General features: G+C 40.7%; 1 protein-coding gene across 4 annotated transcripts; it reads right to left on the reverse strand.

The window, feature by feature from the left end:
* Positions 1-350: 350 nt before the first annotated feature.
* On the reverse strand, positions 351-17,521 carry LOC139398499 (endoplasmic reticulum junction formation protein lunapark-A-like). 4 transcript variants are annotated; one of them, XM_071144462.1, is made up of 13 exons: positions 16,701-17,521; positions 16,340-16,431; positions 13,965-14,006; positions 13,104-13,291; positions 12,941-12,999; positions 12,665-12,705; positions 10,333-10,413; positions 10,175-10,226; positions 8,256-8,465; positions 5,797-5,902; positions 5,529-5,599; positions 5,004-5,198; positions 351-1,402 (listed from the first exon to the last, which is right to left on the reverse strand). In XM_071144462.1, exons 2-13 carry the CDS (start codon positions 16,364-16,366, stop codon positions 1,236-1,238), a joined length of 1,239 nt encoding a protein of 412 aa, XP_071000563.1. In that variant the 5' UTR covers positions 16,367-16,431; positions 16,701-17,521; the 3' UTR covers positions 351-1,235. The 4 variants fall into 4 exon arrangements, with proteins under 4 accessions (XP_071000563.1, XP_071000566.1, XP_071000571.1 ...); XM_071144465.1 differs by having other exon boundaries at positions 17,394-17,519; XM_071144470.1 differs by having other exon boundaries at positions 16,340-16,434; positions 16,701-17,519.
* Positions 17,522-18,281: the final 760 nt, after the last annotated feature.

Genomic DNA, 18,281 nt, shown 5'->3' on the forward strand with positions numbered 1-18,281 from the left:
CTGACTTGTTGGAAAGGTGGCATCCTAGGACGGTGCCACGTTGAATGTCCCCGAGTGCTTCTGTAAGGCCATTCTACCGACAATGTTTTGACTATGGAGATTGTATGGCCATGTGCTTGATTTTATACACCTGTCACCAACAGGTGCAGCTGAAATACCCAAATCCACTAATTTGAAGGGGAGTCCACATACTTTTGTATATATAATGTACCTTAAGTGTTGGAATGGGTGCTTCAGAAATCAGCAGTACATCCTTCTCAACAATGAACTCTGGTAGCCTGAGAGAATGGAGATTAAAACTTGAACTCCAAATAGCAGGGTCACACAAAACTGGCATTTTCAAACGCATGCATTCTGACAATGACTCAAGTCTTTATTAATTTCAAAGTGGAAACATAAAACGCATCAAGGCACTCCGGTGCAGAGGACAGCAAATACAGCTTAATTTCTCCTCTTAAGCAATAAATAAGTACTACTATGACTGTACTATTACTGTGTAAACATGTGGTTAGTCCCATTGTACTAGGACTACCCAAAACCTAGTCAATACTGTTAAAAAGGCACTAACGTATACCATAGTATCTATAAATATCTGCCCCCTAAAAATATTTCATATCACACCAGACAGGACATTTTTTGCACTTCTGTAGACATGGTAAGACATTCAGTCAAAAGACAAACTAAAACAATGTTGCAAATTACTTACATTTTAAAAAAGAAACCCTCATTCTACATATGTGCAAAAACTCAAACTACTTAGCTAGATTTTGGCTCGTTATTGTCATCATCTTGCATGTCTGTAGACTACATGGATAGAGACGAGTCACAAATACAATAGTAATGTGGGAAATTGCTTATCCGCTTATGTAAAACACTATAAGTGCATCAACGCTAAACGCTTCGCTAGCTGAACTAAGTGTGCTGTTGCGTAATGTATAGAAGTGAAAGTACAGTTCATGAAAGTACCGTGGACATGACGTAAAATCTCAAGTGTTGGCTGTTCACTTTTATTCCAATCATTAAATTCATATTGGTACCATGACAACTGACAAGAAAATACCTTTAAGTTAATACCAAACCCGTTGCCTGTTATTCTGCCATTCTACCTCACAGCATTAATCTAAACATTATTAAGTTGACTTTAAAAACAGAAAGAACCCCCCCCCCCCCCCCCCCCCCCCCCTGAAAAAAGTAGAATATAGTTCTAGCATAAATTAATGTGTTGAAATGACATTCTATTCAACCTCCATGTCTGATACATCCAGCTCCCCGTCTGACTTCACTGGGGTGAGTTGCAGAGACTGTGAAGTTCCTGGCACTTCTGTTTCTGGGGCAGTATCTGTGGTCAGAGTCACCAACTCCTGGATCTCTTCAGCTGGGGGAGTAGGCTGCTTCTCGGCAACTAAAATTGAGGATCAATTCAATTTACAGGCATTTAAGAAAGTAAGCAATGAAGACAATTAGGAAATTCTGCCAATCAGCGCCTAAAAATGAAAACCGGCCACCTGCCAAATGTAGGTGGACTTTAGCATTGGCGGGTAAGATGTCCATTTCACCAGCCACATTGGTGGGTGGTCAGGGCTCCACAGTGTCACCATTTCACTTGCATGTGTAAATAAAAATAGATATATATTTAATTGTCAAGTATGATCACATTTTAGCCAAATAAATGCTGCTGTATCGAGTTTAAGTATTTCTGCCATTTTGTTTCATAGCTGGTAAATTAAACCGCACAAGGTCAAACAACCGCACAAATCCTACTATTGCCTATCCCACGACAACACTAACTGGCTGGGGGCTGTGCTCACGTGACGAGCGAAACATTTTTAGTAGCACTGCGCACAGGTGTAAAAGTTGGTCTAATTTACTTTAAACAAAAGTCTACTGAAGTGAGACTTTGTTCTTCTGTTTCTTGGCTATTTACAAGCTAGGTTGTTTTTCAATGTTTAAGTATCAACTGTTTGGGAAGAGAAGACAAAGCGGCTACTAGTTGGACTCAATCTCACAGGCACAAGCATGACGAGTAGCATTACCACAGTAACATCTCGCCCTCTTAAGGATCAGACCCTTTACATTTTTGCCTAAAATGACAAACCCAAATCTAACTGCCTGTAGCTCAGGACCTGAAGCAAGGATATGCATATTCTTGATACAATTTGAAAGGAAACACTTAAGTTTGTGGAAATGTGAAATTAATGTAGGAGAATAACACAGATCTGATAAAAGATAATACAAAATAAATGTTTTGTTTACATCTTTGAAATGCAAGAGATAAGCCACAATGCATTATTCCAGTTTAGGCGCAATTTGGATTTTAGGCACTAAATGGCAGCAGTGTATGTGCATAGTTTTAGACTGATCCAATGACCCATTGCATTACTGTTCAAAATGTATCAAGTCTGCTCAAAATGTGCCTAAATGGCTTATTGATACATTTGAGTACATAACCATGCACTCTTCAAACAATAACATGGTATTATTTCAATGTAATAGCTACTGTAAAATGAACAGAGCAGTTAGCTTTAACAAGAATTTATCTTTCTGCCCATATCAGATATGTCTGTGTCCTGGGAAATTCTCTTGTTACTTACAACCTCATGCTAATTACATTAGTTCAACCGTGAACATTGTCTCATCTGATATTTTGGTTAAATGTAATTAAACAATATACCACATTACTCCTGCCTTGTTTTACATTTTAGTAGCATTGCAACGCATGCTCATCCGCTTGTGTTTTGTTGGTGTAATTTGTGTGAATATTTTTTTATTTGGTCTACTAAAAAAAAATCTGAGTGGGTGGTAGATTTTTTTTTTTTTTTTTTTAAAATCAGTGGCTGGCGGCCAGTCAAGTTCCTCCACACAGATCGACAAACCATTTATGCATGGACCTCGTTTGTGCATGGGAGCATTGTCATGCTGAAACAGGAAAGGGCTTGCCACAAAGTTGGAAGTACAGAATCGTCTAGAATGTCATTGTGTGCTGTAGCGTTAAGATTTCCCGTCACTGGAACTAAGGGGCCTGACCCGAACCATGAAAAACAACCCCAGACCATTAGTCCTCCACCAAACTTTAGTTGGCACTGTGCATTGGGGCAGGTAACGTTCAAATGGCATCCGCCAAACCCAGATATGTCCGTCGGACTGCCACATGGGGAAGCGTGATTCATCACTCCAGAAAAGGCATTTCCACTGCTCCAGAGTCCAATGGCGGCGAGCTTTACACCACTCCAGCCGATGCTTTGCATTGGGCATGGTGATCTTAGACTTGTGTGCAGCTGCTCAGCCATGGAAAGCCATTTGATGAAGCTCCCGACGAACAGCAGACACTGCTTCAAGAGGCAATTTGAAACTCAATATTGAGTGTTGCAACCGAGGACAGACAATTTTTACGAGCTTCAGCACTCGCAGGTTCCATTCTGTGAGCTTGTGTGGCCTACCACTTCGCAGCGGAGCCGTTGTTGCTCCTGGACGTTTCCACTTCCCAATAACAGCACTGCCAGTTGACCGGGGCAGCTCTAGCAGGACAGAAATGAACTTGCTGGTAAGGTGGCATCCTATGACGGTGCCACGTTGAAAGTCACCGAGCTCTTCATTAAGGCCATTCTACTGTCATTGTTTGTCTACGGCGATTGCATGGCTGTGCGATAGATTTTAAACACACGAGTGAATTCGGCTATTTCAGCCACATATTTGAAGTTGTGTCCACATACACTATATATGCAGAAGTTGAGAACTTGAGCTAAGTAGCTGTGTGAACATTATACACTGCTCAAAAAAATAAAGGGAACACTTAAACAACACAATGTAACTCCCAAGTCAATCACACTTCTGTGAAATCAAACTGTCCATTTAGGAAGCAACACTGATTGACAATAAATTTCACATGCTGTTGTGCAAATGGAATAGACAACAGGTGGAAATTATAGGCAATTAGCAAGACACCCCCAATAAAGGAGTGGTTCTGCAGGTGGTAACCACAGACCACTTCTCAGTTCCTATGCTTCCTGGCTGATGTTTTGGTCACTTTTGAATGCTGGCGGTGCTTTCACTCTAGTGGTAGCATGAGACGGAGTCTACAACCCACATAAGTGGCTCAGGTAGTGCAGCTCATCCAGGATGGCACATCAATGCGAGCTGTGGCAAGAAGGTTTGCTGTGTCTGTCAGCGTAGTGTCCAGAGCATGGAGGCGCTACCAGGAGACAGGCCAGTACATCAGGAGACGTGGAAGAGGCCGTAGGAGGGCAACAACCTAGCAGCAGGACCGCTACCTCCGCCTTTGTGCAAGGAGGAACTGGAGGAGCACTGCCAGAGCCCTGCAAAATGACCTCCAGCAGGCCAAAAATGTGCATCTGTCTGCTCAAACGGTCAGAAACAGACTCCATGAGGGTCCGACGTCCACAGGTGGGGGTTGTGCTTACAGCCAAACACCGTGCAGGACGTTTGGCATTCGGCAGAGAACACCAAGATTGGCAAATTCGCCACTGGCGCCCTGTGCTCTTCACAGATGAAAGCAGGTTCACACTGTGCACGTGACAGACGAGACAGAGTCTGGAGACGCCGTGGAGAACGTTCTGCTGCCTGCAACATCCTCCAGCATGACCGGTTTGGCAGTGGGTCAGTCATGGTGTGGGGTGGCATTTCTTTGGGGGACCACACAGCTCTCCATGTGCTTGCCAGAGGTAGCCTGACTGCCATTAGGTACTGAGATGAGATCCTCAGACCCCTTGTGAGACCATATGCTGGTGCGTTTGGCCCTGGGTTCCTCCTAATGCAAGACAATGCTAGACCTCATGTGGCTGGAGTGTGTCAGCAGTTCCTGCAAGAGGAAGGCATTGATGCTAAGGACTGGCCCGCCCATTCCCCAGACCTGAATCCAATTGAGCACATCTGAAACATCATGTCTCGCTCCATCCACCAACGCCACGTTGCACCACAGACTGTCCAGGAGTTTTTTTGAGCAGTGTATTTGGGAACAAGAATGATGAGGTTGCGCAGAGACATACCTGAAGTAGCGGGGCTCTCATCAGCTTCAGGGGCAGGTGCTGGTTCTACGGGTGCTGGTTCTACAGGTGTTGGTGATGTTGGTATGGGTGCGTGTGAGGGCGTCTTTGCCTCAGCAGTGACCTCAGAGAGTCGGGGGGCTTGGGGTCTGGTCTTTCTCGCAGGATTCAGGACATAACAATATGCACATCTGAAGGCTGAAACGAGACACATAAACCACCATGCCCAAAGTGACTGTCAACTGAATGATTGTCATACATTTCCGTGTAGACACAGATTCATGTATAATGAAAATGAAACCAATGATATTCCAAGAAGAATTGAGTCAAAGACGCATAAACTCATCAGATCGATGGGTTACACTCGTTTGCATAGTCAATCTAGATGGGCTCTTTTTGCTTACAGAGGCTGGTAGTGGCAGAGGCTTTTAAGAGCCTGATGATATACGGCACTGCCAAATGCTAGAGGGCAAATGAAGGCGCAGTGTTTGATGGAGACTGACAGAGTCGTGTTTCTCTAAATCTTACCAACATATTCAAATTCCTCTTTTAATGCCATGCCGTTATGGGTGAGACACTGCTGGCATATGAGGGCATATCTGGAGGGAGAAAATAATCTGTTAGAATGCATACATGCAATGAAATTAAAGATAATTTAGCTGTATTTAAAACATAGCAATTGTCACTAGAAATACATTTAACTGTAAATTCCTATAGCGCTTACATCTGCACAAATACAGATTTGATTTCCAAAAGCAAATATTTGGGTGACACTCAAGCAGAAGCAACATTTTACCTATTCTGAGGGCCATCGCCAACAAAGTACTCAATGACCCTGTCCATGGTGCCTCTATCCCGGGGGAGAACAGGTCTGGCCAAGGGTGGGCCTGGAGGGTGCATTCCTGTTATGGCAAACACACGTGCACATTAGCTGCACAAAGTCTGTTCTCAAACACAAATCGTCACACACTGCGCCAGAGGAGAAGAAACCAGACAAATCTACAGTTAGCAGCAGAGGACCATGATAAACGGTTGATACGGACAGGTTTTAATAATGACTTGGAAATGGATCTCACTTGCAAAGCACTTGAACGAGAATCCCTGCTGTGTTGCTGAGCAGTAATTAATATAATCTAACATCAAGAGCAATCATAGGAAGATGACTGGTCATTTCTGGGAGACTTGGCAAAGTCTCAGCTTCCTGCTGCTTATTCATTTACCAACATATGGAAACTCTGTGGTGACTCTTTCTATCAAATTGCTTTTCACTTTCAATTTTCCACAAAAGTGCCTGAGTTTCGAGCCATATGAAACATTTGCATGGTGTGCCTATGCCAAACGCAATTTCACCTGGCCAATAGAAAGGCATTTAGTAACATTTCAGTACCAATGCCCAGAGAACAAATGCCGGCCTACCTAATTAATCATAGTTAAAGTGATCTTGGCTCTTGTACACCTCAGTTGGCATTCCACATGGCAATTACACCATGTTGCTTTCTCTGGGAAAGCAAACAGTCTTTAACGGTTTGCCCTCTTTCGCATTTCCTATGAAGTGTCCAAGGCCAGACCGCATGTTTACATAAGAGTAAATATACACTTAACATAAACTGACAGTAGCTAGGTTTCCATCCAATGGGCGACAGATTTTAACGTTGTAAAATCTGCATAAAAACTACAGGCGGTTTCCCACAAGATGACCCATCAAACTGACTTGTTGTGGATAAATGGTTGTGCGTGTTGATGTAGTGCACATAAAAATTACTTCTGCAGTTAAATTCCTATGTACCTAATAAAAAAGTAAATGGTTTCAAATCGTATTTTCAACTCTACTACTGGTTGTCACAACAAATGTGTTGGAAAGCGAATGAGCCCACGCTGGTCTTCGCGCATGTGCTCTAGCCAACAGCGGATTTCAAATGACTGGGCAGGAGCGCAAGCATGGGTGGGCCTGGGAGAGCATAGCCAATCAGAATTAGTCCCACCCCACAAAAGGTCTTTATTACAGACAGAAATACTCCTGTTTCATCAGATGTCCGGTTGGCTGGTCTCAGACAATCCCGCATGTGAAGATGCCGGATGTGGAGGTCCTGGGCTGGTTTAGTTACACATGGTCTGCACTTGTGAGGCTGGTTGGACGTACTGCCAAATTCTCTAAAACAACATTGTAGGCAGTTCATGGTAGAAAGACTAACATTAAATTCTCTGGCAAGAGCTCTGGCAGACATTCCTGCAGTCAGCATGCCAATTGCAAAAGTGTGGCGTTGTGTGACAAAACTGCACATTTTAGAGTGGCCTTTTGTCCTCAGTACAAGGTGCACCTGTGTAATGATCCTGCAGTTTTATCAGCTTCTTGATATGACACACCTGTCAGGTGGTTGGATTATCTTGGCAATGGGAAGTCTCACTAATAGGGATGTAAACAAATGTGCCCAATTTGAGAGAAATTAGCTTTTTATGCGTATAGAAAATTTCTGCGATCATTTATTTCAGCTCATGAAACCAACACTCCACTTGCGTTTATATTTTTGTTCAGTATAATTTCATCTGTAGCCTAATGAAGAAAAAGCTTTCCAGAGTTGTAGCGTGAATACCAAACAACATATCACGTGACTACAAGTTTACTTCTATATAATATTAGATCAATATATGCGCATTAAGGCATATTCACCACCATTTTTTGCATAATTAATTTTACAGACAAAAAGACGCCACCTTGCCACATGGTTACACATTTGTCTACATTTGGAAAGTTTAAGGCCTGTCCTTCAGGCCTGTCATGACTTCTTTTAATCCTACATGTACTTCACTCGTATAAAAAGGTTTGATGGAAACCTGGCTAGTGTCCGGTTTATTTTGGAATCACCCTTGGTCATGAGAAATCTTAATGAAGTTTTTTTCTTTTTTTTTTCTTAATTGGAACAAATTGTATGCTGCAAATGGCCCTAAAATCTAGGTACAATTTCACACCTATTGACTTTGTTAACCATTTACGCCTCCTCTGGAACAAGCTTGACCTTCGGTTTGTTTTACGGCAAACCCTACCATAATGGATTCAAATACTACACTTAATTGGTCATAACTACCATTTGTAAAACAAACTGTCATACCGGTACTGTAATAAAAAAATATATATATATACTTTTTTATATAAAAAAAATGGAGTCCCATCCCTGAAGGACTGGTGAGACAGGGATGGGTAAATCACCTTAAAAATCGACCACATTATGATGTGGTCCCCGTGTGCAGCTAACTCACCCACTCCTGGAACAGGTGTGCCAGGGGTCATGGGCCTCTTCATCAAGCTCTGCTGAGCAGCCTCAGCAGACAGGATTCTCTCTGGGGGTCCTCCAGGAGCTGAGTGGAGGGGCGGTCCTGCATGGGTGGCCCCTGGTGCCAGAAGAGGACGTGCTGCAGCAGGAGTCACCGCCACCGGGGGCCGAGGAGTGACATTCCGCTGACGGAGTTCTAATGGAGGAAACAATGCAGGGATTATGTTTATCAGTGGTCTGCAACGCAAGCACATGAAAGGCCTTAAAATATCTAGTCAACTACAGTGCCTTGCGAAAGTATTCGGCCCCCTTGAACTTTGCGACCTTTTGCCACATTTCAGGCTTCAAACATAAAGATATAAAACTGTATTTTTTTGTGAAGAATCAACAACAAGTGGGACACAATCATGAAGTGGAACGACATTTATTGGATATTTCAAACTTTAACAAATCAAAAACTGAAAAATTGGGCGTGCAAAATTCTTCAGCCCCTTTACTTTCAGTGCAGCAAACTCTCTCCAGAAGTTCAGTGAGGATCTCTGAATGATCCAATGTTGACCTAAATGACTAATGATGATAAATACAATCCACCTGTGTGTAATCAAGTCTCCGTATAAATGCACCTGCACTGTGATAGTCTCAGAGGTCCGTTAAAAGCGCAGAGAGCATCATGAAGAACAAGGAACACACCAGGCAGGTCCGAGATACTGTTGTGAAGAAGTTTAAAGACGGATTTGGATACAAAAAGATTTCCCAAGCTTTAAACATCCCAAGGAGCACTGTGCAAGCGACAATATTGAAATGGAAGGAGTATCAGACCACTGCAAATCTACCAAGACCTGGCCGTCCCTCTAAACTTTCAGCTCATACAAGGAGAAGACTAATCAGAGATGCAGCCAAGAGGCCCATGATCACTCTGGATGAACTGCAGAGATCTACAGCTGAGGTGGGAGACTCTGTCCATAGGACAACAATCAGTCGGATATTGCACAAATCTGGCCTTTATGGAAGAGTGGCAAGAAGAAAGCCATTTCTTAAAGATATCCATAAAAGTGTCGTTTAAAGTTTGCCACAAGCCACCTGGGAGACACACCAAACATGTGGAAGAAGGTGCTCTGGTCAGATGAAACCAAAATTGAACTTTTTGGCAACAATGCAAAACGTTATGTTTGGCGTAAAAGCAACACAGCTGAACACACCATCCCCACTGTCAAACATGGTGGTGGCAGCATCATGGTTTGGGCCTGCTTTTCTTCAGCAGGGACAGGGAAGATGGTTAAAATTGATGGGAAGATGGATGGAGCCAAATACAGAACCATTCTGGAAGAAAACCTGATGGAGTCTGCAAAAGACCTGAGACTGGGACGGAGATTTGTCTTCCAACAAGACAATGATCCAAAACATAAAGCAAAATCTACAATGGAATGGTTCAAAAATAAACATATCCAGGTGTTAGAATGGCCAAGTCAAAGTCCAGAGCTGAATCCAATCGAGAATCTGTGGAAAGAACTGAAAACTGCTGTTCACAAATGCTCTCCATCCAACCTCACTGAGCTCGAGCTGTTTTGCAAGGAGGAATGGGAAAAAATGTCAGTCTCTCGATGTGCAAAACTGATAGAGACATACCCCAAGCGACTTACAGCTGTAATCGCAGCAAAAGGTGGCGCTACAAAGTATTAACTTAAGGGGGCTGAATAATTTTGCACGCCCAATTTTTCAGTTTTTGATTTATTAAAAAAGTGTGAAATATCCAATAAATGTCGTTCCACTTCATGATTGTGTCCCACTTGTTGTTGATTCTTCACAAAAAAATAGTTTTATATCTTTATGTTTGAAGCCTGAAATGTGGCAAAAGGTCGCAAAGTTCAAGGGGGCCGAATACTTTCGCAAGGCACTGTACATTACCTTGGCCAGGTTTTGGAGTCATAGGTGTTCCACTTGGAATGGATTCAGGCACCTTCAAATTGGAAACAAGATTAAGAAGGATACTTTCAAGGTTAATTATAGCGGCGGCGGGGGGTATTCAAAGAATTAGTGGGCTCAGAGGAAGATGGAATACTCACCTTTGTCTTTGAATCAGGATCAAATCTCTCCAGAATAATTTTTGCGGTTTTATATGTTTCAGTCTCCATCACCTCTAGAAGCTGTTGAACAAAAGCAGTTCATATTTTCAATGTAAAAGGAAATGAAAAGGGCAAATAAAGCACAAATTGAAAGTCAGGTTGATTTGACACCTGTTAGGTTATTTTTAAAAAATAATAAAAAAAAAAAAAAAAGTTATTCAGTCAAACATCATAGTATTCGTCTTCAGGCAAGCATTGGAGTATTGAAACAAGGATTGGTGTTCCAGTTAACCCCTTTGACTACGCAGGTTTTTATTCAAGACACTTGTGTTTGATCTGTTCATTGACTAATGATGTTATGACATGTCACCATTCCATACATTTAATTCTGTTCAAATCCAATGAGTAATGAAGACATCAATGATGACTAATGTCGTACCTTCCATATCATCATTAATCAAATTAAAAAGAGCATGTGAACACACTAATTGATTTCTTGAAATAATGAACTGCTTTAAAAACAGGTGGGTCCTACGACCCACATCTATCCTGTCATGCATCTGCACAGATCCGGGCCCATAAACACAAAGCGTCTCAGAGTAGGCGTGCTGATCTAAGACCTGTTCATACAAATCTTATTCATTATGATCTAAAAGACTAGACTGATGCTAGATCAGCACTTCTGCTCTGAGAAGCTTTGTGGATACAGGCCCAAGTCTTTACAATGCCTGGAAAAATGTAAAACATATCAATATGATGCGTTGGTGTTTGAAGTATGTGGATATTCTCAACTAGATGTTTCTTCTCCAGTCTTATGAAACTCCACAAAATGAGCTACCTACAAAAGTCAAAACGGCAGCCAGACCGACATTCTATCACTGCATTGTTAAATGTTTTTGAAAATAAGTGTCCGTAGTATGCCTACACCCTTTAAAAAGGCCCAATGCAGCTATTTTTTTTTTTTTTTTTTACATCAATATCAAATCATTTCTGGTTACCAATTAAGTACCTTATTGCGATAGATTTCCATTAAAAAAACAATGGGCAAAAATGGCTTTTTAGCAAAACTATTGCTCAATAAATAATTGTGTTAGGGCTATCTGGGACTGGTTTGAGTGGGGAGGGGAAAACCAAAAACTAGCTTTTGGCAGAGAGGTTTGTAACGCTTGGTATAGTGGGGCGGCAGGTGGCCTAGTGGTTAGAGCATTGGGCCAAGGACATAGCTCCGTCGAGGTTACGACACCAGGAATTAAAGAGTGTAGCAAATTCGGGCGCCTGACAAGGTAAAACATCTGTTGTTCTGCCCCTGAACAACGCAGTTAACCCACTATTCCTAGGTCAACATTGCAAATAAGAATTTGTTTAACTGACTTGTCTAGTTAAATTAAAAATAAAATAAAATAGTTCTATTAACCAATTTACTGCATGGTGATGAGAATGTCCTGCGTAGATTGTATTTTCAACAAGCAACTATGAGGAAATAACACTGATCAAAAATGTTAACACTTTTACAGTCTTAGTTTAATCAGCTGTACAATCTGATATAAAACTGAAATTATTGACTGCATTGGGCCTTTAAAGCTGGAATCTTTAATGGTAAAACAGCCCTGTCAGTTTGCGATATTACACCAAAGAAGTTAAAACGGTGGTCGTTGTTTGAATTATGTACTGCATAAATATTTTGCAATGCTGCACGACGCTCCTCAGCTCGGCAACCAATAGAGAAGCTAGGTGTTTAAGCAACTTCATTTCAGGGAAATATCAAATAATGCAAATTGTTTACGAAAAATAAGAATTACACACCCTCCTTCAATAATGGAGTGTGAAAATCCATCAGCCATAATTATTGAAAGTTATTAGTCATGAGATGACAAGCATTTTCTCAGATGTATTTCCTTCTAGCAGAGTGCTTAAGCAAGTAAAGTCTTAATGCCAATTAATGGCTGCATACATTGATTTTAGATTATTTATTAGGTGTAGCAATTATTTAAGCAAAGTGCTATAAAAACTCAATAGCAATACTTAGGTACGACACCTTGTAAGTGTTCATCTCAATAGAGGAAAATGCCAGATTAAGCCAATTTAAAATAAGTTACAGAATGTAAAAATGGATAAGGATTTTTTTGAAGTGCAGACATCTCAGCTCTTTCATATGACACCTTCATAAATGATTTGGGGATCCACATTGTTTTTCACCCTTTTAAAGATTAAGTGGATCCACATTGTTTTTCACCCTTTTAAAGATTAAGTGATCAGCTATGGTGGGATTCTAAATTGCGGTCTAGACGATGTTCACCCAATCAAAAGCAACCCTGTAAAAAAGTGAACTTACCATTTTTCGTTTTTGTGATTTGAGGTCCTCCAATTTTTCATCTGAAACAAAAAACGACATTTGAGTGATTACACCAAAAGCAGAATGTCAAGTAAAATTGTATTAGTCACATGCGCCAAATACAACAGATTTAGCAGACCTTAGTGAAATGCTTACTTACGACCCCCTAACCAACAATGCAGTAAAAAAAAATGAAGACTACATATAGATAACAGAGATTAGCAGCGGTGTCATAATAATGATGAGGCAGAGGTAAATAAAGTTCAAAGCACATACTGTTTTTTTCTGTTCTTCTTTTAAAAAGAGTGAGCAGCCCCTTTCGAAGGAGCCATACACTGTTGAAATAAATATTAGAACCTCAATTGCAGGTTCAGTAACAAACTATTAGTAGCTATAGCAATCAATTTCTTTAGAAACGTTTTTAAACAGCTATACTTACAATAGTGGAAATACAACAAAAGGAAGGACCAATATGACCTTTCCAATCATCTGTTCAGGGAGGTACCAAAGATACACAATTATGCTAGCCATCAGGTAAAGAAGAGATGAGTACTGAAGCAGTCTCCACACCCATAACTTCAACTGTTTTTGATACAGTTCTTGACATTCCTCACAAGCCTGGATATCCTGTAAAAAACAATGATCACGTTCCTCAAAAACAAACAAAAAAAAACACACATTGAATATAGCCCAGCTCTCCCTCTATAAACTGACAAGAAGTTTAGTATTCCCAAATTATAATACTAATATCAGAACTTTTAGTTATCCAACATTACCGAATGGCTACAATTATGTCAATACTGTACCTCGTGTGTATGATGAATACATAAACAACCAGCATAAAGCCAAATATCAATACAATATAAGTGTTGGAACCTGGACTGTGGCGTAACATTTGGAAACATGACTTTTCCATCCTTCCTCCTGTGATCTTGACAAAAGCCTGTGTATTCAATGCAGGCTTAAATCAGACAGCATTGCCAACTTATCTTTCCTTTATATTTAGATGGAAAGGAAACACCTTTGGTTCTCGGTGTTGATTAACCTCACCCCCAAAAATATCAGTTGGTGGACAGCGTAGCGACCTATCCTCCGCTGGTGCTAGGAAACATTTGTGTCTGTCACTCCACTGGACATTGGTTCCAGTGGTCTAAACCTCGAGCGAGACAGGATCTGTATAATGTAATAAGGTCAATCTCTAGTCTAGAGCAAGTTCCCAAAATACTCTTGATCAACGTCATCTTGAGGGAGTGTAGCCTCTGAGGCTAAATATATTTTTTCAAAAAGCAGAAACACATACCTTATCAATTCCTTCCAAAACCTCTACAGTTGATGGCTTAGTCTGTCCAAAGAAAAATAAATGAGATACAATTAGAGATTGAAGACATACATTGAGTTCAGTTTTAAGAAAGCAGGGTACCATCCATAGGTTATGACCATTGAAGCATAGGCTTATTTTCTGGAATTTTGAGGGTCCCTACATTGTCTTCCAGTTTGCATAAGATCAAATTACTGCATGTTCCCACTAAATGTTCCCATTCAGAACACAACTTGTGTGAAAAATAGTACTGTCCATTCATCTAGATGTGCAGATTGTTGCTTCTCTTTGAGAAATGCAAGAGAAGTATTGTGTCATTGTAGTATTTAAAAAAAAATTAAACTTGTGATGAACAAAAATTTCATTCAAAAGCACTTGCATTTCCACTTGTTGTATAAAATATGCTGTTCCTAAATTACAGGACATAGCTGGGGCCACTAATACAAATAAAAGCACTCGCTGTTGTATGTCACTTCGGATAAAATTGTCTGCTAAACCGTATATAGGCCTATAGTATCATCATTACATTTACCATTATCATGTTGATATGATAACAATGCTATGGTCCATTACCCCATATAACAGCATTTGTTTTTAGGAAGCGCTAAATAGCAAAGCCATAACATGTGAAAGCAGAGGTTTTTGTATCTTTCCTGTCCCATGCATGGACATATTGCACTAAACAGAGCTCAAGCAAGTGAACGATCACTAGACTTGAATTACATATCGGCCAATGAGTATCACCCACACATTCTCCTCTATACTAGAAGAAAATGACATCAATGTTATTTCAGACATATGCACTGCCAAGCAATGTAGACAGACCGAGTCAACTAATCCCTTTCACGATTTAACATCCAATGAAAGATATTCAGTAATGTCAATAACACCACAGCAGCTTATGCATAATACATCTTGTGTGTTTGTGAGCATTGCAGAACACTTCTTTAATGCTGCACTATTTAAATGTCAAACAAGTTACGCCATACATTCTATAGCAGGGATGGGCAACTTTGATGGGGGTGGGGGCCACACATTTTGAACTCACAGGGCCTGCAGTGGCTCGTGGGTCTGCATACCCCACAGCCATAACCACACACGCAGTCAACTGATTTGTGCAGATAAACTACTTCACTCTTAACTAAATGCGTTATACTAGTACCTAGGACAAGCCCCTAAGTGAAATTTGGTTGCTCTCCCCTCAGGATAATTTTTTTGTTTTAAAGTATATTTCTACAAATTTTTTCCATGGGGTGTATAGAAAGTTTTAAAGCAAAAAACTATAATAAAGCAGTTTAACATTGAATTTCCTGCAATTCCACAAATTTTGCCATGCTAAAGTAAAGACTTTGTGCATCTCTGGGCGATGAACTACCGCTTCCCTGGGTCATTTCATGTGTGTATCTGAGCTATTGCAGTTTAAGCAGGCAGCAGTTGGGCCGGTATGACGTAGCATTACGATAAGGCTGCGCTCACTACACTGGAAGTAAACAGGAATAGGCCTTTAAGATCTCAAAAACATCTATCATACATGTCAGATTTCAATACTGGCCCATGTCATAATGCAGGTTGAACATGGTGAGAATGTAGACTCCTAAATTGACAGTGCAGTTTGTTTAGATGATTTTACAGCTACTTCACGTGCAGATATTGACTTTGGTATTATTGCGTGTGGCTACGTACCTAGCTAGCTAGCCCATAGAGAGCATTGCCAGGTTTTGTAGTAAACTTCAGCTGCAACAGATTTCCACAACAATTTTCACATTGCTACCAACCTTATATATGACAAAATGAAAGATATTGTCCTCACATATTAGTGTTATGGAACACTGTAAATGATAGGATTTTTTCCTTTAATAGGTTATCAGAGAGACTGACAAAAAAATAAAAAAATCTATGGGGTCCCCTGGAAGTCAGGGCCCTGGGCACATGCCCAGTCAGTATACGGCCATGAGTACTACAAGTTTAGATAACAGGCTAGACTAACTTCCCAATCAACATTTTTTTAGCTGACATGGCTATTTGAGTGACCAACATCAGCTAAAAACTGATGCACAACCAAATTTCAAAATTGCACCTTGTGTATTCTAACTCTAAACTGAGAGCCAACTAAGTTTCTAAAAATATATTTAATACGTATTCAATCCATACATATCAGTGGAGGCTGATGAGGGGAGGACGGTTCACAATAATGGCTGGAACAGAGCGAATGGAATCAAACACACTGAAGCCATATACTTGTTGTATTTGATACAATTCCACCTTTTCCACTCCGGCCATTACCACAAGCCCAGCCTCCCCAATTAAGGTGCCACCAACCTGTGATAACAGGAAAACACAGGTTATGCCATACATACCCTAAACCGGGATATTACAACCCCCATGTTGAGGACAAAATGAAGTCAGTCTTTTTAGAGCCCTCTGATTTTCCAGTGGAATCTCTCTTCACCTGCTGACAAAATTGTACTGTTAGCTAATACTGCTCAGTCTACATTCCTATCAAAACAAAATATAAGCAACCAATGATTGTGCAAGGAAGGTAGCTGATGATAATGCATGGGTATCCAATTTACTGACACTGTAAATTCACTTGAGTGTGGGACTCAAGATCCATAACGTTCCCAACTTTTGAAAGCATTATTCTTGATTTACATATTGGTTAAATTACATACATTAGCTAGTTAATCCCAAAGTGGGTCACATGACGCATGTGTTTACCTGTCCAGGATTCATCAAGAGTGTAGCGTATGTTTTGAAGCGAGCAAGCAACAGTTCGATGCGTGTCCAAAGGCACAATAACAGAACAATTTACTATATTGGAATGTATAGGCTCTAGCTAAGCCTCGAATAAACTAACGATCGCAGACGCACCGCACTGACGTTTGATACCTCGCTCGACCACAACGAGTTGCTGTGACGCTAGCACCACATTACCTAGTTAAATTTACGATGCATTTCTTAAATTGGTTGACGGTACCGTTCACAGTGCCCAGAAAAACAAAATGAACATTGTGACATAGTCAACCAAATGTGTGCATGAAATAGCTCAACGGCACACTGCTGGAGTTAGCTAAGTACTAGTTAGCATGCACAAGCTAATTTAGCTAGCTAACTAGGGCTTGGCTCATGGGCAGAAGTGTTCAGCATCAAGCGACATAACTCGCTAGCCAATTCGACCTTCTTGCAGAGAAGGGGAAAACTATCTAGTTAGCTACTAAATTGACCAACTCAAAAGTGTCAAGTTGCAGCGTTCTAGCCATCGTTGTTCCAGTTAGCAACTTTAGCTTCATGCAACTTTAAACTAGCAGTCGCTATTTCAGCTAGACACTTTATCGTAAACGCGATTCAATATCAAGGAACACACTTTTTTTCTGCTAGCACTGGCGTTGAACTAATTCTGAAGCAATTTACCTGGACAGTATTAATGTCCGAAGTTCATCTGTGACTGAAACACAATTACTACTATATTGTTGCTTATATATTAGGGGCGGAAGAACATGCGCGACCCATTTCTGACGTCAGAAGACACGCAAAAACGTGCCCCTAACCGCAGATCCAGGGTCGGTTTATGTGACTTCACATAATACCGCATACGCTGTAACGTTGACCATGCTGGCTTCACCACGTGACAGAGGACTTCGTGTCAGTGATTTTTTTTTTAGCAAACTCGTAATTGCTCCTCCAAACTGTAACGTGTTGCCATAAGAGCATGTTGTTTTACTAAGTGCAAAGTGATTGGACACAATTGGGCTAATTTGGCTACCCCATACCTCCATTTCTAAACAATCAGCCCATAAAAATGCAAGATACATTTGAATAGTTAAAGAGCGACTGACCCATAAAAGCAAGGTACCCCTTTGAAAACGGTCTTTGTGGCATTGATATGAGTCATACACATTTATTGTAGTGTCAAAATTGACTTCAAAGTGTAAATAGGATCATTTTGGTTACAAAGTCAGTCAGTGTCTTCTAAAACGGTTTTTGGAACCTCACTGCATCACAATCAGTAAATGAAGGTTGGGTTTTGATTACAATTATGTCAACAAATCATGCCCCCTTTTGCCAAGCTCCACGTGCAAATCAGCACTCCGCCCACTTCACTTCCCCTCATTGAATACTTTTCTCTTCAATCATAAAAAAAAAGGTTTACTTAAAAACTGGATATAAAATGATCCTCCATCGTTAAGATACTGGAACATTATCATTTAAATATTTAAATATTGAAGATGTGGGCAACAGAGAAAATCAGAATAGTGCTTTTATTTTTGTTTTATTTAACCTTTATTTAACTTGGCAAGT

This window comes from Oncorhynchus clarkii, chromosome 3, assembly GCF_045791955.1.
Source record: "Oncorhynchus clarkii lewisi isolate Uvic-CL-2024 chromosome 3, UVic_Ocla_1.0, whole genome shotgun sequence".
NCBI lineage: Eukaryota > Metazoa > Chordata > Actinopteri > Salmoniformes > Salmonidae > Oncorhynchus > Oncorhynchus clarkii.